The sequence below is a fragment of the Dermacentor silvarum genome, chromosome 6, assembly GCF_013339745.2.
Source record: "Dermacentor silvarum isolate Dsil-2018 chromosome 6, BIME_Dsil_1.4, whole genome shotgun sequence".
In the NCBI taxonomy this organism is placed as follows: Eukaryota; Metazoa; Arthropoda; class Arachnida; order Ixodida; family Ixodidae; genus Dermacentor; species Dermacentor silvarum.
This window is the reverse complement of record NC_051159.1, coordinates 67,896,165-67,920,142: the sequence shown is the minus strand read 5'-3', so window position 1 is coordinate 67,920,142 and position 23,978 is coordinate 67,896,165. Positions and strand designations below refer to the sequence as shown.

Genomic DNA, 23,978 nt, shown 5'->3' with positions numbered 1-23,978 from the left:
CTACTGAGAGAAGGAACGAAGGAAAGACGCGGCGACTGCGCGAATGCGAGGCTGAGAGAAACTGGAAAGTGGGGGAAGTTCACGAGGCCGCGCATGCGCTGATGAGGACGATGGATTTTTAAGGGCAGCCATCGACAGTGATAGATGACCTTCGCAGAGCGCGCCTGCACTCTGCCGAAAAAGGAAAGACGAAGAGCGAGAGAGAGAGAAAGGTGGAAGGAAGAGGAAGGGCGGGAGAAAAATGGCGAAAGGCCGCCATTACGGCATGCCGAGGCCGTGTGCGGGGTAGCTTCTCTGGCGGCATGCGCTGTTGGCGTCCGTTTGCGCGCGCTTGCATCGATTTACAGGTGATCGTGAGGGGCCACCGAATGCCCCCTTCTTGCGATCCTTGTACTGAGGCGCGTATAGCGGCTAATGCAGGGCACTCGAAAGCTTACTTTAGGCCCGGATATGAACTTTCCGAGTGATTTCGTGACATCGGGCGCACGATAAATGATTGCCCGCTGTAAGCGTAAAGGTAAGCGTAGGCCTACGTATTAGAAAGAGGCCGCCCTCGCTGTAAGCGGTTCCTGTCCTAAGTATATGCACCGCGTACGTTGTAAATCGTAAATCACCATAATCTGGAATTTGAAGGCAGGAGCAACTGGGGTCTATTGTATCACCGCGTTTTTTTATTTGCCGTAGAAAAAGCTATATAATGAGAATGTGTTGTGAATGATATAGAAAAAGTTAACAAGATATCCGTTCCAGTATGGCTGGGCCTGAGTGGCTGTGGCAGTAAGCGAGAACCAGGTTTATTTCTCACGATATTCAGCATTCGGGGTCCTAAGAAGCACGAGTTTCTTTTCTAAGTCAGCATGACACATTCGACAAGTACGGCAGCTTTGTCTCTTTAAAACACCACCTCTTAGCTATCAAGTTTGTCTAGCGGCACCAGCGCTGAGCATAGTTAGAGTGCCAGAACTTTTGCGATGAGAATTAGAATTTATTTGTGCCAGACCATGAATGTTTTAAGAGGCTGAGGTCTCTATGATCGCGGTCATTGGAAGTAATGCTTAATGTTTAGAGCCTAATAGCACGTTTCTTGGTGTACAAAGCCCGCATCACACGATTGCGAATGCGTTTTGGTTCGCTCAGCTTCCCAGATACATCTCAACACGCATGGGCTCTTTTACAGCATTGTATGTTTTCATTTCTAGCTTAACCCGGCAGTGTCAAAACCTGCTTAGAATCGTGTGTAGGTTGAGAAAGAAAGTAGTTGCCAAAAGCGATAGAATAAATATAAACAAAAGCATAAACTTTTCACAAGACTTGTAAATGTGCTAAACAAGATTGTTCATGCTGGCTACAATACGCCAGCGATTCTACTGCTGTCTTTGGCCACATATGTTCAAAACATGCCTTTGCTGTTGTTAATCCCGGCCACGGCGGCCGAATTTCGATGGGGGCGAAATGCGAAAACACCCGTGTACTTAGATTTAGGTGCACGTTAAAGAACCCCAGGTGGTCCAAGTTTCCGGAGTCGCCCACTACGGCGTGCCTCATAATCAGATCGTGGTTTTGGCACGTTAAACTCCATAATTTTTAGCTGTTGTTTCCGGCTGGTTTTGCATTGTTAATGCAACTTCTGAGTTCTGGCAAATTCCAGCACGAAGACATGTCTTGTACGCAGAGTGGCTAAGAACTCATACTGTTAAATGAGCACTTAATGTTCAAACCTTGATTACCTTGGTTTACTAACAAGTGTGCTAACTGCTTAAGGTCACTATAGGTGAAAAATAAGTGTGACTAGATTTTGCTCCTGCTTGTCCTGGAAGAATCACCAAAAATTCTGTTTTCAAACTCAATGCTTTCCTTCTGTTTAATAAGCAGTTAATTAACTATCATCAGCCAGATGTTGCCTTAATTTTTGGCCCCATGGCTAGCTGGGGCAAGAATCTAAAGGTGACGTCGCCACCCATCTTAAGATTTTCTATCTGTTTATCACGCAACAATATCACGCAACAACAGCATGCCAGTCCTCACACTCTTGGTAAAATCCGCATATAATAATTGCAGCAGTTCTATCTACAAGTTGAGCTGAACTTGATGTTTTTCTTTAATGCTGCTCTAAGTTTTCCGTTTGCTTTACTCTTTGAAAGCCATATCTATAAACGTATTGCGCAGTACAAATGGGACGATCAAACAAAGAATGTCATTTTTGTTATTCAAGTCATTTTCGGCTTCAAAAGCACAAGGAGCTGGATAAGGGTGACTACCTTAAAACTGGGAAGCAACGATGCACATATATGAATGATACAGAGTGCTAACAAGAACGTGGAGACTTGAGGGGACCAGCAGTGGGCGAACAAAAGCCTGAGGCTGGAGCCAACGCATAGAAAAAGTTATTTTTGTCAAGGCAACTACCATCTTTCATAACCAGCAGTTGACGAACAAGGTGAGCGTCAGGATATAAGCGCTGCCAAGAAAAACAGTTGTCAACCTAGCAAAAACAAGTCTCCTTGTCAAAGCGTGGCTCCAGGCTGAACCTTCTCTTGTTCGTCCACTGCTGGGTACTTGAATGAATTACATAGGCATACATGCACCCTCTCTATAATGAAGACTGATCTTAGCCAACTCTCTAGCAGCCGTACAATACTGAGAAGAGGTTTGAGCCCTATGGCTGACAGTATGAATCCTCCGGAACACGAGAATCACGTTATCCGTATTTGTCCCAGCTTGTACTCGATGCATTCCAGTGCACTACTTTTACTAACCGAACAAATAATGTGAGTAACGCGAAACAAGCGCAAGGTAGAAACAATGGATTCTTTCGAGAGACATGGAGGTTTGAAAAATGGAAGCTGGGTTATTTTTATAGCCTCAAATTGTGAACCTCATTAGGTACACAAAGGTTATGTATGGTCCCTATATATAATACTAGGGACCATACTAAGTTGACGAGTATGAGTTCATGAATGTGACTTACGCAATGTTTTCGGAACATACTTATCTTATCGCTGGGTGAGGCTCACTGGCGTTGTCGTCCCTTGTTTATTTGTCTTTTACCACTTCCGTTCTCCATACCTTACCGTTGGACCAATATACTAGGTCAGGGAAGTTGGAGTGTATTTCTGGATTCAGTGATATGTATATGAAATTGTATCACACTTCTGATTATGCACATCGATTCTTCTGATGTTACCTATAAGCAGGAAACACAAGGTACGACGCGGTGTTTGATATGGTACGCATATGGAGTGCGACGCCTCAGAAAGATAGCTGCTGCGCGCCTGGGCACCTGAAGTGGGAAACTTGTTGGATACGACTGCTGTTAGGGCAGGTCATACGTTGGATCGCACGCATGCACAGTCGTACTCTCTGTGTTCTGCTTTAACCCGCCGTGGTTGCTTAGCGGCCGTGTTGTTGGGCTTCTGAGCACGAACGCGGTCGCGGGATCGAATCCCGGCCACGGCGGTCGCATTTCGATGGTGGCGAAATGCGAAAACACCCGTGTACCTAGATTTAAGTGCACGTTAAAGAACCCCAGGTTGTCCAAATTATTCCGGAGTCCCCCACTACGGCGTGCCTCATAATCAGATTGTGGTTTTGGCACGTAAAACCCCATAATTATGTTTTGTTTTGCTTTAGCTGCGCTCACAGGCTTCAAACCGTTTATGACCAAAGTAACCTCCCGCAGGCCTACGTCACTATATGTAAGGAGATCTACATACCGTAAGCAAATTTGCATTGTGAAACTAACGTCTTCGTTCGGTTTCCACTGCGGAATTTTTTGCTACCACACAAGCAACGTTCTGCAGGCGAAAGCGTTTGGCTGTGCTGGAAACATTCAGAACACGCTAATTTATTTTTCTCCACCTTCTGCCAAGATATCCGCATCATCTTCGGCGTGAGTTCTTGCTAATACAGCCCCCATTGCCCACTTCAGAGGCCCTGTAGCGTCTTAACCGAGATACTACATAATAAACGAGGGCGTAATTTGCGTGGAGTGAATTTTCAAATGGCTAGTGCTATTATCGCTGAAAAAAAAAATAAGCAATGCGAAAACGGCACAAGCGGTACAACTTTCTGCAAGCCCAAATGACCATATACTGCTGGTGCTGCGTAAATATGGTTCAAGGCCAAGTATACATAAACCGTATACAACGGTTACTGTTACAATTGATAGTTCAAAACACGCTGCGCGAAATGCTGGGCCACAACCAGTCCTGTAGGTTAACCTCATTATGTCGAAGCGATTCCAGATAAGCATGCATGTGTGTGCGCAACTCGTATACTCACGAACAGAGCGCTTCAAAGAAGCGTCCTCGAGTTTAGCCAACAGCAAGATTGCATCGCAGTTTACGCGTCCCCTCGGCTGTGTACGTCACGATGTTTTGCCACGGTTCATGGGACCCCGGTAATAATATACCGTATCGCCTACAATCTGTTTGTACGGAGAATTGCGTAATACGCGCTACGGCACAGCACAGAGTATACCTCCGTGTGCAAGCAACATGTCCTGACCTAACTACACACTTTCGAATCTCCGTAAATGCTTGAGCGCTTTCCGATATGAAAAGCGTTGTTTACGGATAAGCGCCGTTGCTGCCAATTAGGTATCAACGGTCAAAAACGTGATGCACATCGATTATGTGAGGCGGACGTGAGACATCGGACATCCAGCCTATACGCACAGGTGTAATTTCTTCCTGCGAAATCACATTGAGTAAACGTGAATTATAGAAAGTCTGCCGCGTCCAGAACAAAAATAATAATATAAAAGCCGCCTTTCTGTGTTCCCGTGGCTTCTCTTCGTTATCATTATTGGCCACGATGCCTTCACGAAAGCATTTCCCTGGTAGTTGCTCCAATTTTGTGATTATAGAATTGCACAGCAGGCAGATACAGTTCCCAAAATCGCCCGCGTGAAAAATTTGAAACTTTGCTTTAATTAACGCTTATACTATACATACCAACGCGAATGCTCGTCGATACGTTCTGTTCTCTCTTAAAGGACGTCGGCAATGAAGAACCCCACTTTTTTCAATGGCAGACAGTTTCCTTCCCCCATTTTTTTTTTAATTGAGGGCATGTAAAATGACAACGGCGCCTTGGTGAGGGCTACTCCTCTGATCCGACGCGTGAAACCAAGAATTGATTGAAGAGTAAAGCGAGAGTGGCGTACACACAATCAAGAGTTCATGATCGAGAATGCTGTATAATTCGAGACAACGTCGAATTCCGCCATAGTCTCGATTTCGCCGTCTTATCAGATCTGATTGGCCCATAGCGCTGCTACGGCCTCTTTGATTGGCTCCAAACGCCGCCGTGGTGAAATTTCGTAATATGGTCTAATTCCACAGCATCGATAATAGCACCCAGTTCATAAAAACTTTCACGTTCTGCCCGTACCTCATCCCCCTGTGCAGAGTAGCCAACCGGACACTTAGCCTGGTTAACCTCTCTGCCTTTCACCTCTTGTTTTCCCTCCTTCTCCCTCCTTCACGTTCTGACACAGTTGCAGCACTACAACGCAATCTCAGCTATTGTGGTTTTAAAAAATCACAGCGTGTAAACAGTTCGGCCTGATAAGTAGCAGTGCTCAAACTAGCACGATGTGAGCAGTGAACATCGCTATGAACGCATATCTCTAAGCGTGGGCTCCGCGCAGGTTTGAAAACTGAACTTTTATGATATATACGCATCTTGGTAAAAAAATATGGAAGAACGCGAAAAAACGCGACGAGATCAGTCAACAAGAGCACAGGCTTGAAGATCCGGTGCAAAAAAAGCCATCTAATGATCTTTACCGCCATGTTGTGGTGGTGATACATGATTAACATGCGCAGTCAAATTCGGCAAAGCGCGGCACCAAATTTGATGTCGCACTTGACCGAATTTAACTGCTTGCGCACCTTCACGCAGTATATATACGTATGTATATTTTAAATAAAAGTTGTTTCTCTGCACACGTGTTGCCTTACTTTATACCGTCTTTTGGATCTGTCTAGTTATCACAGGCGCAACAAACACGGATACATATACGATTGTCCGAGTGTCTCAACAGAACGACTAACATAATCTGAATGCATAAAGCTTTGCAGTTTGCTGTATTTTCCTATCGCACTATAAAAGGACGACAAAATGTACTGCATACAGCGCTGAATGTGTCCATTCGGTCGTCATTGTCTAATGCGCTGAGAAAAACATACATTATGCAGCACCAACTAGCATAACGCTGAACCTCTAGTGAACTCTGGCTTTACCCGACATTCCTGTTTCTAGAAAAAAAATGTGTTCTCTACTCAATTCTTAAACGTCATCGCTGATCACTAATTAATCATGAGGTACCATGTGGGCTCAATGACCATGAGCCATGATCATGATGATTGAACACATATGCTTTATGTTTCGCCGTGCTCTGTGTTATGAGCGCTTCCTCATTCCTTCGGCCCGATAAAAAAAAAGAAGGAAAAAAAAAAGATAGCGCCGGAGCTCTTCATTGAGGAAAAAGTGCCATGTAATGATGGATTAAGATGGGTACTGTATATAAGACATGTTACATGTCATGCTGCGACAATAGTGAAATAGAACAACAGCAATGTCCCGTGGTCATTCGGGGTCCTAACATGCATCATAGGTGTGAGGCAACTTACCCAAGGAACATTATTTGGCGATTATACAGTTTATGAAGTTGAAGAAAGTTGACACACAGATAAGATTAACGTTGTTGCTTGTTTCACACTTCCTTATTTCCTCTAAACAGATGCACACACAGCGAGACAAAAAAAAAAAAAAATAGCAAGGACAGAAGTGTTCCCGTATTGTCCGGCTATAGGTGACCCTGTACTGTATGGCAAGGCGAAAAGCGTAAATATTAAATATACGTGTGGAAAGCTAGGCGAGGTGTAAAGGCGCTGGCGACCGGGCCGACACGCGATGGCCATTAAATTGCTTTTAAATTATAAAGCGATACAAAATACTTTTTCTGCTTCTTTGCAAACTGTGCTTTGTGTGAAACAGTAGGCTATTCTATAACACTCTAATAATCGTGATACGAAGCTCCAAACTTGAGAAAGAGAATATACTTTGCCACTTTTATGGGGCACGAAAAATTGCCAAATAAGATTTTGATGAACTAAACACGTATTCTAAGAATGTGAAAATGAACTCTGTAAATACATAAATTTTCACCAGTTTCAAGTTTTCATTACTCGTATAGGCTTTCAATTTACCTAAAACGGCAGATTAAGTGCGATTTTGTAAACAATCATGCATACTTTTTAAATGTAGGCCCATGTAATACTTGATCATATGTTTTATGGCCATCGTTGTTGAGAGGTATGTCTGCTGTGCCGTCTCTAACTCTTAAAGGCATTTTGTCACTATTCCAGCACTGATACAGAAAAAAAAAGGGCTAGAACTTAAATAATCAATGTTCACCATTTTGAAACTGTATTCAAAACGCTCCGGGCCAAATAGATGCCCTCTCTTTAAAACTTCGTATTTATTTTCGATAAATTACCTAACGGAAGACTATCTTAAGTTCACTGTACGTATTACGACTAAATAAAACCAGCAGGCAATGAAGCCAAGGAAAACATAGGGGTAATTAGCTGTGGTTGACAATGAAATGTAGTAAGTAATGAAAAAAAAAGAATGGGAAATGAAGGTGGACGAATGGATAAATTGTCGCCAGTGGTAACCGAACCCACAACCTTCACTATGCGCCTTGCCTCCATATCGTGTTGGCTTCGTATAGTCGTGATTAGCAAAAATCGAGCCCCTCCGTTTCTCTTGTCCTGTACGTCGTATTTAATTGTGATATGTAAGGTTGGCCCGAAGCATGTCTAGAAAATAGCAGCCATTTATTTGCCGAAGTTGATGGGCAAATGCTTCCGGCACGCATCTTACAGCTTCTCGAACTCCTTAGGGCAATGTATCAAAATCACTGCTTTCTGTCAATTTACGTAAATGATTTTATAATGTAAACAATGCCCGAGCTTGTTTCTATGGCTTTTGCAGATAACTGTGTTGTACGTTTAAAAATATCCTTGAATATAAAGGGGGTCTAGGGCTCTTGTCATTAAGCAGTTGTACCAAAAATCGGTCATTAAAACGAATTTTCCGCTTTTAAGTATTACACGCAAGATCAGCCTAAAATATTGGCCTACAAATTTAAGAAGAACATAAATGTGAAGCTATTCCGCTTACTAGTGGCCTGTTCCAGGCAAAATACAAATTTTTGCTCACGTCTAACGCCATTTTCAGGCGGCAAATTCTCACCAAGATTTTGTTATCAGCATATTCAGTATACTTCTATTAATTCGAAGCAGGTTGAACGCGCTTCTAAAACATGAAGTCCCCATGTCAAAACGTAATGAACAAGTAAATCAGCTATTCTTTATCTCGAAATAGTGCCAAGTAAGACAATTAAAATATTTTTGAAAATGAGGAATGTATGACATTTCAACTGAAATTACGACTCATAGCCGGAAAAAGCAGACGAGCCGCAGTAAATTGAGTGGCCGTATCGCTTCTGAAAACTCATACTTGCAACTTCAGATCTTACTATTAACATATGAACCAAATTACTATAACTTCGAAGCCCATCACTTCGATGATAATTATTTCTTCTTCAGCCTTCACCAAGCTACCAAGTCGTCTTGCTTTAATTTATTCGAAAGTCGTGCTACGCTATTCATCGCATCTATGATAACCTGTGCAGCATTAGTAGCAATAATGTTTCTCTCGATCTGCAGACAGACGTAAACTATCACGAGTCTGATTTTTTTTCTTTTTTTTTTCTTTATTCATGCATTATACTGCAGTTGTGCTCACTTGCTTGGCACACTATTACTCTCTCCCATCCTCCATCCCTGTCGTTTATTTAATTCTATGAGCATCCAACGTCTTTATCGTGGACCTATCGGAGTCAATAAATCATTTATTCCCGCCGCCACCGAAATAATTGAACAACTTACCAGTATCCGTCATCGCAGAGCTTGCTGCGTTAGGAATCAAACAACTAATAACACCACACCTTTACTTACAAACATGTTAATTTATCGTCTACTCTACTGCCTTGTGGCCTTCTCAGTTCTGTAATCTTTTTTCCTTTTGTTGTTCGCCCTCACTCTTGAAACTATTGTTGTTTTAGTGTGCATGTTGTTCGTTGGAGCTATTGGGCTCAGCAATGGTGCCCGTCAGTACCCTACTTTCGTAATTAGTAGCTCAGTTGCTGTTGGAATACAAAGTTAAATTCTATTCTTCTAGTTAAATTCCTAAACATTGTAGCTACTAAACACACACACACACACACACACACGCACACGCACGCACGCACACGCACGCACACACACACACACACACACACACACACACACACACACACACACACACACACACACACACACACACACACACACACACACACACACACACACACACACACACACACACACACACACACACACACACACACACACACACACACACACACACACACCCACACACGCACGCACGCACGCACGCACGCACGCACGCACGCACGCACGCACGCACGCACGCACGCACGCACGCACCACACACACACACACACACACGCACGCACGCACACACGCACGCACGCACTTATATATGCAATGCTACCAGTCACACTTTTGTAAAATTGCCACATGAGTCAACGAGTAATCGACTTTCGATTAACGTAACTAGACACTTGTTGCTGCTGCGATATCCTATATTAGCGGAAACTACACTATTTACAGACAGCTGGAACACACCATGAGCAAATGAGTCTTACATGCATTGCCACACTTCCATATAATGTTGGTCTCACACTACACGTATCCGCAGCAGCAGCACGTAAACACAAATACCGCCGATATCGCCAACTTCTGCACTCGTAGCTTCTGACATGAAGAAGCCTATACTTTTTAAGGACCGGACTGCGTGAAGTGGTGAAAAAGTTATCGTATTAGTCAATGCGATGAACATGTCAGCGTGTGTGAAAACAAGTACCAGCTGAACCGAAATATCACAATACTCGCTGGCCCTTCAGACTGCAGTTTTCGGTGACTTCCGACAGATGGCGCTGGCATTCAAAGCTGCACTGAGAAGCAGGCGAAATCTGCCGGGCGCCGCTCGCGTCTTTCGAAACTTCTGTTTTCTCGTATTTATCGACTCCACTCAATAGACTGTGCATTTTAGAAAATAAGAGTTACCTCCCCAAGGTGTCATGCCCCCATGCTGTAGAATACAGTCATCTGAAGCTCTATTTTTTAACCGGGAACTAGCTCGCAGCGATCACCAACTTGTTCGTGTCGAACGGCGCTCGGCGCACCACGACAGCGGCTCAACTAACTGAATCAACCCCTCACCAATCCCGCATGATAACTTCAGAATACCATTTATGACGACGGACCAATCAGTCGGTGTGCACAAGCCGCATAAATCGCGAAGCGCGCTGAAAAACGAAATCGGTGGACAGCGCCTGTGTTGCTCCTAGCAACGACTGTTGCCAGACTTGCTCAGTGTCGTCGCGTCAGGTTCGGCACGTGAGCGCTTGAATCCGCGCGGCCTCATGGCAATTCGTCCAATGCTCCATAGATGTCCCCGCAATCGCTTTCAGAATTTTCGCGGCTTGCCGAAATGTTTTCACGACGCTCGTGCTGCTGGAGTGAAAGCCACGCAGTTGACGCTGCGTTTACAGCTTCTAGTTAGGCAGAACGACAGCTATGTAAATCTCCAGGCTAACGCAGTGACGGAGCGTAAATGTTTCGCTTGGCAGCCCTACCGGTAAGTCGGCATGAAGCGGCGCGCTGCGCATATAAACAACTTGTGTGTTGCTTCCTACCCCCCCCCCCCCCCCCCTTATTATTTTTCTCCCAGAACAGTTTTCGCTGTTTATTTCGTGTCTGCTTTACTTAGCTGCATTCTTTCAATAAAGCTAAAGAAACGCATTTGTCTATGAGTTGTCATGAAGTGACATAATTAGCTCAAGAACACATCATGGATATAAGCCCGCCCTTCCGGGATCTTCTAGAAACGCGCACGATTTCAAATCAATACCAAGTAAGGTGACCCAGTTCTCAGTTTGCCTAGACAACATTGGAGAAGCGACTTTGATTAGTGAACGCGTGAATATGGAAGAAAACATTGGGATCAAGCACTGAGGCAACCGTATCTACGGCGCCGAAAACAACGTTCGGTTCGTTAAAAGAACAACGGAACGCATTGGCTGGTAAGAACACGAAAGCAAAATCGTTTATTAACCGCAGTTATCTCTTATCGCGTGCACTTCCATGCTCACGTGAGTCGCGTGCATTCGTAATGCGCTTCTTTAACGCATATGGAGGGATAGTACCGGACATCCCAGCCGCATAACGGCTTATTGCACAACGTTTCATTTCCCGATGAAGACGCCCGACATCGCACTCACCTTTCTCGTCCGCCTTCGGCCCGACGGCCACATCACAGGAACGGCAAGTTGCCGTTACCGGCTCGTTTACAGGACCGTTTACAAGACACTGGCCGTGGTCTGTGCAGTGTCAGCGAAGCCCCAGAAAGCATAGCTGAGCGGGGAAGGAGCACTTCACCCTCACTCGGCACTTGCTCATTTCATTTTCTTCTTCTTTTTTTTTTTGCGACTTAAAAACGCCTTTTCTCGAGAAAGCGAGACATAGATTAAGATGCCAGCACAGTACCTAACGAGCATGTCAGGGGTCAAGAGGACCCCTGGAGAGGCCATCGTCAAGCGTCCCATAGTGACCGTAATTGCCATTTCGACCGTTGTCCACCGCTTCCATATTCCTCGCTTCTAGTTTGGGAAAGCGGGGGTGGACCCAAGATGACCTTCCACGCTTCCCCAATAGAGTGCTCCCCTGGCTTTTTGTGTTCTTTTCTCTCTCTCTCTTTTTTTTTCTCATTTCGAACGCGGAAGAGAAGCCGCGCCGCCGAGGAACGCGCCTTCTTGTTTCTCTTTAATGCAGTGTGCAAGAAAGTACTGACCAGCCGGGGGTGCGTGAAAACGTTTAACCCCCTGCCACGGAGAAACGCACTGCCTTCGGAGCTCCCTGCAGCGTGGCGCTCCGACGGCGGCAAACGCGGCGCAGAGCAGGGCTTCGATGAATCGCCTCCGCTTCCTTCTCCGTCAGGTGACCGAGCACGGCGCAGATGGGCGCTGCTCGTCGTCCCTGAAAAGCGACAATAAAAACGAGTGAGCGCGCCGCGAGTGGCTACGGGAACAACAATATCATCAAAAGTATAAAGCGAACGAGAAGCGAGGCAACACGGCCGCGAGCGAAGCAAAAAGCGCACTCGGTGAAAGCAAAGAGCAACACTTTGCAGGGGAACCGCTAAGGAAAGAAAGAGTGAAGTGCCGTTGAGAGAAAGAGGGAAGCGTGCACAGTAGTAGACGCCGAGCACTACCACTTCGCTGAAACGGGCAGCAGAAAGAAAAAGAGAAAGACGAAGAAGCTAGTAGTGACGATGGCCCAGTGCTCCAGCAGCAAAGGCGGCACCGTGCACACGAAAAAGAGGGGTGGCGGCGGGGGTCCGGCGGCGCGAACGGGTTAAGAGCTTCCTCTCTCGTGCCGGACCCAGCCCCCGCGTGGTCCGCTGCGGTTTTCACCCCTCCCATTCCAGGAAGCGCGCCGGCGGAGGCGGCGGCAACAGCCTGTAGGGGCCCCCGGAAAGAGCACGCCATTTGTTCGTGGGGAGACCGAAAGGGGGCACTAATGCTGCAAAGCGGAAGACCAGGATTGCCGTTTCGGATGGGCTGAAACAAAAAAAGTGCGCGCAAAAGGGGGGGGGGGGGGGGGGGGGGGGGCAGGTTACTCGTTGGAAGCATGAAATAGCGAAAAGTCAACAGCAGGAATCAAAGGGTGTGTCAAGACGACGCAGGTAAAGCTCTCTATTCCATTTTTCATCTCATTTCATTTCATTTTTCTTACGTTTACACATTGAAAACAAAATGGGGACGAGACAAAACAGTCAAGGTTTGCTACACTTGAAGGACGTCCGATATTCGCTGTGATGATCGCTTGTTCTCTATGTGTCGACTGGCAGAGACTTGCAGAACGAGAGAAATATCGGGGCGTAAAGCTGCGGCTCTGGGGTCGCTTGTTATGACATTTTGACAGCGGCACTACCATTTGTATTACGGCTTGTGGAATGCTGCTTTGCCCAAACGTGCTGCTATATTGGAGTATACATACGTACAGTGCTCAGCGATTGAAACGCGATATTGAGAGTGCGTGGCTGGCGGGCGGCGCTTTTTGCACCACTGCTGGGCTCTGGGGATACCTAGCTGATGGATTTTGGTAGACGATGAAATCTAGTGTCTTTGTGGCGTATTTTGACTGCGATTTGTGCCCCAGCGATCACCAGTGGCGAAAAAGTACCGGCCAGCATGCGGTCCGATTATCGCGCTTCAATCGCTGAGCAGAGTAAATATACGTACTGTACTGTAATATACATAGCGGAAAGCGAAAGCAACATTTAAAGCACGATCACAGAAAAATTTAGAACTATATTACCGAGAAATGACAACTATATAAAACTGCCGTCGGTCTTGCCTATATATATCAAAGATCGACATACCGCACAAAGATACTCGGATCAGCATCTCTAGCGTGTCGCAATCCTTCAACGTTATCTCTGACCGTTTACTTACATTTTGACAATTGACGATCCAGTTTCGCCTGTGGTGTTGAAAATTTTGTTGGCACATTGTGTTTGAATAACGGGGCGCGGGGATTTCTTTTCGCGTTCCTGAGCTTGACAAGTCAACTTAATTAGTCAGGTTGCGTGAGCGGCTTATATATTCCGCGGCGAACACTTGCATACTTGTTATTCTCCTTAATTTTACCCGATGTCCTCTGGCAATGATCTAGTTCACACAGAGATAATTCTTTAATGATTGCTGGAGATGTTTGCCTTACCATATACTCCTACCACGCTACTGCGGATGATGAGAGGGATGCATGAAATTTACACACTTCATACCCAGTACACGCTCACAAACATGTGTAAATAAATGCAAATTCTCACACGGTAACAAGCATGTATGGAACGTATGGTTTAGGCCCACTGTCCCGAAGAGGTAGACAAATAGCGGCTTCGTTGCTTTACGTGTCTCAATCATTGAATTCACTTCGTTTCGTCAGACGAAACAGAATACTCAGACAAAAAGAAATTATGTTTGTAAAGTAGAAGTTTGATCCATGTCTAGCTGAGTGCAGTTTCATCATCATCATCAGTTTCGCCCATTTCCATAGATATCAAAGCCTCTGTCGAATGACCAATTGGTGAGCATTAGTTGACTCATGCTGCTTAACCGGGACGATTTTCGTCACAAACAGCGAGTTTGTTTTTAAACCGTTATAGTACGTAACTAAGTAAACGTTCTGCCTGCACAGGTTTATCGCCTGTTTCGTTAGGTACAGCGTTGAACTGAAGCCACATTGGGTACACTATAAAACAGTGTGTTCATTTTTAAGTTTTACGGAATTTTTAGAAATCGCCTGTGGCAGGTAGCATAGTTCTTATCATTGAGCTGGGTTATTCGGTGAGGCGGACAGTAGTAGCACGAGAAATCGAAACACATATTCAACTAATTAACAAAAATTGACTGATGAACTTCTTAGTTGATTACTTTACGACGCATATTGCAATTTACGAATTGTAGCCAGGCGTATCCACTTGAAATGAATTTCCGGAATGAATGACAAATGAAGTTTTAAGATATGCGCCATCAAACTCGCCATTTGCACTGTCTTTCCGCTTACTTTTTTTTAACCAAAATGCTGTTTTATTCATTGAAGCACAAAAGTAACTGGAACGTCCATGTATTTCGTCCCACACTTTGGGAAATAATATCTCGAAACTGGTGTCATCCTAGAAATTCATTTCAAGTGGATGCGTCCTGCAAATAACTCACCGGCTGCAATTCGTAAATTGCAATATTTGTCGTAAAGTAATTAAATAAGAACATCATTAGTCAATTTTTGTTAAATAGTTGAATATGTGCTTAGATTTCTCGTGCTACTAATGTCTGCCACTTTGAATAACCCAGCTCAACGATACGAATTATGCTACAAGCCACAGGCGATTTATAAAAATTCCGTAAATAGAAATTAACACCCTGTATATAGGCTAATGACCGGAACTTATCCCAAGTCGGCTCGTGTTAACGATGACAATTCTTGCAATGACAGCCGCATATATAAACGGTATAGGTCAGGGCTGGTGCTGAAGTGAAGAACGTCGCAGCGCATCGCTGAGAGATGAATGTGGGAAATCGGTCTAGAAAAATTAACAGATTAACTATATAGCGTCTGATCTGTGTCGCAGCGGCAATTGAAAAGCGAACCACGTGTTTTTTTTTTCTTTTTCAGACGGCGTATTCCGCTCTGTATGCCGCGGCGGCGTTATAACGGACTATATAAGATATGAAGTAGCCACCTTTGATTTAGTAGAACAGGAGCGCCATCACTGCGTCAGAAGAGCGCCTCCGGTGTGCGGTCGCTATAACACGCGGAACGAACAAACGAACAACCTTTTCGAGCAAACGCAACCAAGAAGTGCCCATCGTCAACGCTTCAGCTAAAATTGTGGAAGAATGCCGCTTTGAGGCCGTACGCTGCTAATAACTTTGAAGCGAGATACCGTTAGCTGCTCGGCACACAGTTGCCTGCATGCACTATACGCGAGACGAACACGCGTGTCCAGCAATACCGCTGACTCATCGACAGAGGGAGGCTGTAACTCAAGCTTGCTGCATGCCTTCGTCAAATAAAATGAAAACGAAAGAAAATAACGTCAAAGAAAATGAAAACGAACAGTAATTTGCGTAATGCAACATTGTCTTAGGACTTGTCAATACGTACTGACTGAAATGAAGTGACGAAATTCAACGGCCACAGGAAGATACGCATAGCACTCGGGACAATAGCTTGTTCTGAGTGCTCTCTGACCGTTTAAGGTATGCCACGTAGGCTTGCCAAATAAGACTACATTGGGCGTTTATGAGCAGATGCTGCAGGGTTGACGCAAAACTTGCTCTTGGATGCTGTGGTAGAATCGAGCAGCACTGCATATATATTCCGTCTTTCGAAATCGGAGAACGCTCACATGTGTACAGAGGCTTTCTGAGTCGCGCCGATCGACGGTATACAGGGGGTGACGCTCGCGAGACCGGCCGTTGCGCAACGTCACAATGCTGTCGACCAGGGCGCTCATCTTCTCCTGATCGTTCTCCGTACGCGAGGGCGAGCGGGGAGTCCGTTCCTCGATGACCGCCCGAACACGCGTATCTTCGGGGGCAATAATGATAGCACACGGGCTTCACGGAACCGAATAAGAAAGCCATGGACACACAAAGAAAAACGGAGAGGCCGAGAGAAAGCAAAGTATATCGAGCCGGTCACGGGATTTTCGACGGACCATTCACGCGCGTGCGTCCGGAGCTTCGGTAAGCGCTCCGAGCGTCGAACATGTATAGCGTGGGCTTTTTTTCAAGGTCGTGGAACCGTGGCCGCCGGGAGTGTACGAATCGTTGGTCAGTGCTCTATGTTTAACGCCGCGCGTACAAGCAGCCATCGCGCGCACGCGGAATCACAGAAAGAGGACGGTGGAGAGGAAAGAAACGCGCAGCAGAGTAATCATATAGGAGCGAAGAGCCGCACACTAACGACTGCGGGGCACAAGGCTCGGGCCGCGGCAGCGGAGGGGGCGTTCCTGGAGACCCCGCGCGAAGCCCCGCGTGCGCGCTGCTCCCGCTTTCGTACGTGACGTGCCACCGCGCCAGCATTAAACGCCAATCCAGGCCGCCACCCCCCCTCCCTTTCCCATCCCTCGCTTACGATGGCAAGGTGTCGCGTCTGTAACGACTTATTCATGCAAACTCCTAGCAAGAGACGCAAGAACGCGAGGTGACATTTCTATACGGTGACGACGCTTCACCGAATACGCGCGAGACCTTAATGTCAAAGTCTTACAGAAGCGAGAAGATAAAGTGAATTACTGAGCAGTGTAAGACCACACGATATCGCCTGGAAGTGCTCGCTGCACTTAGGTCAGTGACAGATGCGTATATTGAACGCATTCAATTTCTTCTTGTCAGCCACACGACGTCTTGTATGATGTCCTGAACGTGTGTCCATATTGGGTGACATAAGCTTGCTGTCTATAGTATGTCGATAGGTGTGTTGTGGTATTATGCAATTCTCACAGTTCTGGCAACTGTGATCGCCCTGACATTTTATTCAGCATTGTGCGATTCAAAGCGTCGAGGACAGAAAGGTCCATTGTTCATGAACCATGAACATTATACGCCCTGATCGTAATGTTACAAGTTGATCACACAGCTGGAGTATTTTAACCCAAACACAGCAAAACTCCATGTGAAACATGCATGGGTTATTGTATACTCTCTCCGATTTGCGCCACTCGGCACTACATTTGTCGCCGTTTATTGATTCTTGAGATTCTGAGTAGCTGTTCAGATACTGTGTTGGTCGTAGCGGTCCGCGAGAATCCCGGGCGTTGTATATATGAACTCGTAAGGCGTCTGAAACGCTTACGAGCAGTATAGGTGCTGTTTTCTTCGTTTGGACCCAAAGTGCAGCAGGATCGTTAATTGTGTTCTAATTGTTTAGGCTCTGGAAACGAAGCAAACATCGCCCATCTCATATTTTCGCCTTTGATTGATTGGTTAATTCACTAATTCATTTGCATGACAGCATGGTCTAGCGAATACAGTCTAGGAGGATTTTCAGATAACATTTCAAAATAGTGTTGCTTCAGCCATGTTTCTGACCCTGTCAAAGCATCACTTCGACGCAATATGCTTGGAAAACCGGAGACGGTATTTTGCACTGCTGTCGCCACATTTTCAAGCCTATCCCCCGTCCCGCCTCGTGGTGGGAGTTGTTCGATGGCCAATATTGGGTGTGGAAACCATCACTGCGGTAGAGAAAATAGTTGTGCAGAAAACATCGACGATGATTCTCAATGTGCGCGAATAGCGAAATTCTTCTGTAGAAAACTTTTCCCTGTATCAAAAGAATGATGCGTTTGACGGCGTATATTTTTTGGCAGTGAGGGTAATTTGGTAGCGTTTGTTGTTTAATTGCGTAATTCTGTAGAGAAGAGAGCCGTTCAGCAGCTTATCTGTAGCGGTAGTATAGCTGGGCAGCTAGCGTGTCTCGAAGAGCAGTCGGGAGTTTTACGTCATCACTAACGAAGACCTGTGCCTTGCAATGCCATTGCATTGGAAAAAGAAATGTCCGTTTGGAAGTGTCTAAGCTGAAATGTGTAGCCCTACGCGGGACCACATGTAGATTTGATTGACAAACTAAATATTACTTCGGCATCTCAAGGGAGTGTATACGGGTTCACTGTAAAGTAGAATTAAAGCTTGTAAAAAAATATGTAATTGCGACAACCAGCGGAATGTGAATTCGCATCGGAACTGCTCGATCGCGAAATATGTACAGTGACTCTGGGCGATTGTGCTGTTTTTAGGCCTTTTTTCATCCCTTTGTATGACAGCAAGAAGTTTCGGAACTCGAAAGCCAACAATTTCTTCAGGCGGGGTTAGAAGCATATTACTAAATGACTTATTCGTGCGAGCCAAATATGTTGCACATTTTTTCCAATTGACACAAATTACACATGGCTATAGCGAGCCCGTGCGCTGTGCCAACACCACCTAGATAGCACAAGGCCTAGGCACTCCGATCATGACGTCATGCTATACCTGGCCCGACTGCCATAGAGTCTAATGGGGATGCTCCCGCGTAAGCAACAGTGATTTTGACGTCACCGCCTTCGTCACGCCAGTCTTGGCAATAGAAATTTCGGGCCAGGTAGCATGACGTCATAGATCGGAGTGCATAGTAGGCCTGTGCTATGAAGGTGGTGTCGGCTGTGCATGGGCTTCGCACAGGTTCAGTGAAGAGCATAATCGCAAGCGCTTGCTTAGTTGGGATAGGATAGGAATAAACTTTATTTGTCCAGCGGTTAAGGCTGTTGGTGCCCGGGGCTAGGCTGCCAGGGGTCCATCGCCGGAGAAAAGTCTTTCGAGATCCTCGGCAATGGCCCTGGCCCGCTTAGTTGGGCTGTCTCCATATTTGTTGTCTGTACTAGACAGCTATAACATGATTGATTACCGGGTTAACATTACTTTCTTCGCTATCTTTCGTTTTGCAATCGCTTCAAATATATACACTGCATGCGAGATGGTAGCTGCTTCTCTAGATTTTTGTCTGCACATGAACTGTGAGCATTCTGTAGACGATGATTAACAATGTAAGGCTACGAGCTTGAGAATGTCTGAACAGCCGCATACAGTGCGAAAAAGAAAATTTTCTGAAGGTTAAAAATGCGCAATTTCTCTAAAGTTTGGAAATTTGCGTGACTCATTGTGCTTTTTTGTTTTCTTTTTCTATGCTGCAGTCATTGCACCATCTACCGGCTGGAAGAACATCAAGGCGGGTACTTGGGAGCACGTACTTGAGAGCTTATTAAAACGACCTGCAATAAAGTCTCTTGCTATAGGAGTTTCCGTGATTTATTACTCGCACTACGGCCGTTCGTGATCGAGCAGTCATGTTCACATGAGCGGCCATGGCTGAGTAGCCACCTGACATCGAATTCTTCAAAATGTGAAATACCTGTCTTGGAGGCAAACATTTTGCTGAGACGAAGTATTGAAACGGCAATATAGAAAAAAAAAACAAAGGCAGCAAGACATGTCGAAAAAAATTGTGCTAGACAGAGACGAAGATGTAGCGAAGACATCATGAGCGCAAATATATCTAACAATTTTTTCGACATGAATGAATGCCAACTTGCTCAGTTTTCTTCTAATTAGCAAAATATGTCCTGTTCACCTACATGGCAGGAAATGTGGCATACGTAAATAGCAACACGAGCATATGTAACTCTCTTCGAAGGGTCATGTGTCCCCAGTTAAGGACACTGCAGTTCAGTTATGAGGATAGAGAGCTAGAAAAGTTCTATGACAGCGCCATATCAAACGACTATATAAAGACTTCAAAGAGTAAGGGTAGATTTGAAGATTAATGCACCGAAACGTGCCGTTGAAGAATGTGGCTGGAAACTGAAGCTGGTGGCTTGTATAGTCAGCCTCATGAATACGTGAAGTAATAGGTTTGTGTAGATCAAATAAGGCAGAGAGGGACCCGAATAATCCCAACGAAACCTCCAGGCGAACACAACTTGGTTGAAGCGAATATTATTATCGTGATTAACTTTCCAAACACAAAATTAGACAAATGGAAACGAGCATGCTGTCACCCTGAAGAACACGACGACTGGCTGCCCTGCTGTGGGCGCATGTGGTAGGTACTCTCAAGTCTTGCACGGCAGCTTGACAATATCGTTCAATAGTAAAGTTATATGCAGTGAATTCTTCCAATGAAGCAACTCTCGAAGGTGGCCGCTCAGAAGAAACGTCAATAGCTGATACTGTATAGTTAATATTACAAGGAATATCTCATGATAGGTAGGCCATGTATAATGCCTAGGCTAGAAAACCTGTGGTCTAGTTGGGTAATAGAATGCCTGTCTATAGGAAAGATTTACGTAGTTGGACGGCGGTAGAAGATTAGGTGCAATGATGAAACTATATGAAGTTCGCAGGCACAAGGTCAAGTTAGCTGACCCAATTGAGACAGTCAGCAGTGATCGCATGGGACAGGCTTCCATCCTGCAGAGCACTGAAGCCTAACTACCGTAGCACAATTCTACCGACTGCTTGCTCGACGAAAATTAAACTTAGTACCAGCTCACATTTTCACAATGCCTTTAAAGAAGTGTTGCAATGGGGGTGACAAAATTAGGTGTCCAATTCAAGAATGATCTGCTTATAAAGCGTTCCAAACAATGGTATCAGGTCCTGAATGGCAATTTATGCTGCGCCAGCTCACCTTGGCCATAAGTACCCCCCAAAGAAACATGCAGGTCCAACTCACATGTATAGAATCTATTTGAAGCAAAGCTTTTGTGAAGCGGTTAATGAAATGCTTTACAAACAAGTGCGATGCGTGTAATTGCAATTATTTTCAAGCTATGCCACGTGTAATCCCATTCTTCTTTCTGGGGCTTTACGTGCCAAAACCAGTTCTGAATATGAGGCACGCCGTAGTGGAGGGCTCCGGATTAATTTTGACCACCTGGGGTTCTTTAACGTGCACTACAACGAAAGCACAGAGGCGTTTTTGCATTTCGTCTCCATCGAAATGCGGCCGCCGCGGCCGGGATCTGATCTCGCTACCTCGTGCTCAGCAGCGCAAACGTGTAATCCCATGCAATGTTTATGTTTACAATGTTTATGTTTATGCAATATAGACAATCCACAGGCTATGCCGATATGCAAAAACCAATTCAACTGGAGGCATAGTTTGAGAACGGCGAAGCAAAGTCACGGGGACAAACGCGATGTTTGAAGCTTGTTGCGGGAATTATCATATTGAAAGGTGCATGCAAATGGAGGTACGATTAAGGTTTTAAAAACCTTTTTGAGTACCGCAGAAATCGAACTACATTTAAGGTTTCTAAACCCATTGTGTCGCTGGCGCATTTACCCACTGTGGATTGGCTAAGAATGGCCACATACACAGAAGCGCAGAAATATCTTAGTCTGTTCACCTTGGAGATTGACGTCGTCAAGTGCCATCATCAGCGTGTATCCATTTATTCTGGGCGTAAATCGACATTAGGACGTCCCTTTAGAGTTATTTATGCAGCGATTCAGCACTTTCCAGAGAAGTGATTAGACCTTGCTGGGACACTTTATTGGGCTATAGGCCCTCCGCTTTTTTCTATTTTTCGGGCAAGCTGAACATCGCGTATCCAATTATTCAGGGTGTAAATCGGCATCAGGACGCCCCTTTGCAGTGATTTACGCATCGATACAACACTTTCAACACAAGTGATTGGAGCTTTCTTGGACAAAATGTTAGTGGGCTATAGGTTTACCATTTTTTTCTAATTTTCGAATAAGCTGAGCATCGCGTATCCATTTATTCAGGGCGTAAAGCGGCGTCAGGAGGTCCCTTTGGAGTCATTTATGCGGTGATTCAGCACTTTAACAGAAGGCATTGGACCTTGCTGGGGCAACATTTTAGTGGGCTAGGCTTACCGTTTCTCTATTTTTCGGGCAAGCTGAACATCGCCCACCCACTTATTCAGGACGTAAATCGTCGTCAGTATGTCTCTTTGGAGTGATTTATGCAGCGATTCAGCAGTTTCGACAGAAGTGATTGGACATTGCTGGGGCAACATTCTAGTGGGCTATAGGCTTACCGTATTTCTTATTTTTCGAGCAAGCTGAACATCGAGTATCGAATTAAAATCGGCGTAAGTGGGTGTCACGACGTCCCTTTGGATTGATTTGTTCAGCGGTTCAGCACTTTCCAAAGAAAATATTGAAGTCTGCTGCGACAAAATTTTAGTTGGCTTACCGTTTTTCTAATTTTTTCGGGCAAGCTGAACATGATGCATCCACTTACTCAGGACGTAAATCGGTGTCAGGATGTCCCTTTGGAGGCATTTATGCAGCGATTCAGCACTTTCGACAGAAGTGATTCGACCTTGCTAATACAACATTTTAATAGGCTTATTGTTTTTCTACATTTCGGGCAATCTGAACATCGCCCATCCACTTAACCAGGACGTAAATCGTCGTCAGTATGTCCCTTTGGAGTGATTAATGCAGCGATTCAGCACTTTCGGCAGAAGTGATTGGACATTGCTGGGGCAACATTTTAGTGGGCTTACCGTTTTTTTTTATTTTTCCCGCAAGCTGAACATCGCACATCCACTTATTCCGGACGTAAATCGGCCTAAGGATGTCACTTTGGAGTGATATTTGAAGCGATTCAGCACTTTCGACAGAAGTGATTGAACTCTGCTGGGGCAATATTTTAGTGGGCTAAAGGTTTACCTTATTTCTATTTTTCGGGGAATCTGAACATCGCCCATCCACTTAATCAGGACGTAAGTCGTCGTCAGCATGTCCCTTAGAGTGATTTATGCAGCAATTCAGCATTATCGATAGAAGTGGTTGAACTCTGCTGAGGCAACATTTTAGTGGACTATAGGCTTACCGTATTTCTATTTTTTCGGGCAATCTGAACATCGCCCATCCACTTAACCAGGACGTAAATCGTCGTCAGTATGTCCCTTGGGAATGATTTATGCAGTGATTCAGCATTTTCGACAGAAGTGACTGAACTTTGCTGGGACAATATTTTAGTGGGCTATAGGCTTACCGTATTTCTATTTTTCGGGCAATCTGAACATCGCCCATCCGCTTATTCAGGACGTAAATCGTCTACAGTATGTCCCTTTGGAGTGATTTATGCTGCGATTCAGCACTTTCGACCGAAGTAATGTAACTCTGCTGAGGCAACATTTTGGCTTAATTTATTTCTATTTTTCGGGCAATTTGACCATCGCACATCCACCTATTCAATATGTAGGTGGGCGTCAGCATGTCCCTTTGGAGTTATTTCAGCAGCGATTCAGCATTTTCGGCAGAAGTGATTGAACTCTGCTGGGGCAATATTTTAGTCGGCTATAGGCTTACCCTATTTCAAATTTTTCGAGCAGCTGAACATCGAGTTTCGAATTATTTTAGGCGTAAATGGGCGTCACGACGGCCCTTTGGATTAATTTGTTCAGCGGTTCAGCACTTTCCAAAGAAAATATTGAAGTCCGCTGGGAAAAAATTTTATTTGGCTTACCGTTTTTCTATTTTTCGGGAAAGCTGAACATGGCGTATCCACTTATTGAGGACGTAAATCGGCGTCAGGATGTCCCTTTGGAGTGATTTATGCAGCAATTCAGAATTTTCGAAAGAAGTGATCGAACTGTGCTGGTGCAACATTTTAGTGGACTATAGGCTTACCGTATTTCTATTTTTTCGGGCAATCTGAACATCGCCCATCCACTTAACCAGG

The 23,978-nt window shown here is 45.1% G+C and overlaps 1 protein-coding gene across 1 annotated transcript in view; it reads left to right on the top strand.

Annotated features, from left to right (window-relative positions):
- Positions 1–19,589, top strand: part of LOC119455058 (uncharacterized) — a 178,423-nt gene extending 158,834 nt beyond the window's left edge. The window contains exon 6 of the mRNA XM_049669032.1: positions 19,447–19,589. Coding sequence (XP_049524989.1) covers positions 19,447–19,589 — 143 coding nt within the window. The remainder of the gene's footprint in view (positions 1–19,446) is intronic.
- Positions 19,590–23,978: the final 4,389 nt, after the last annotated feature.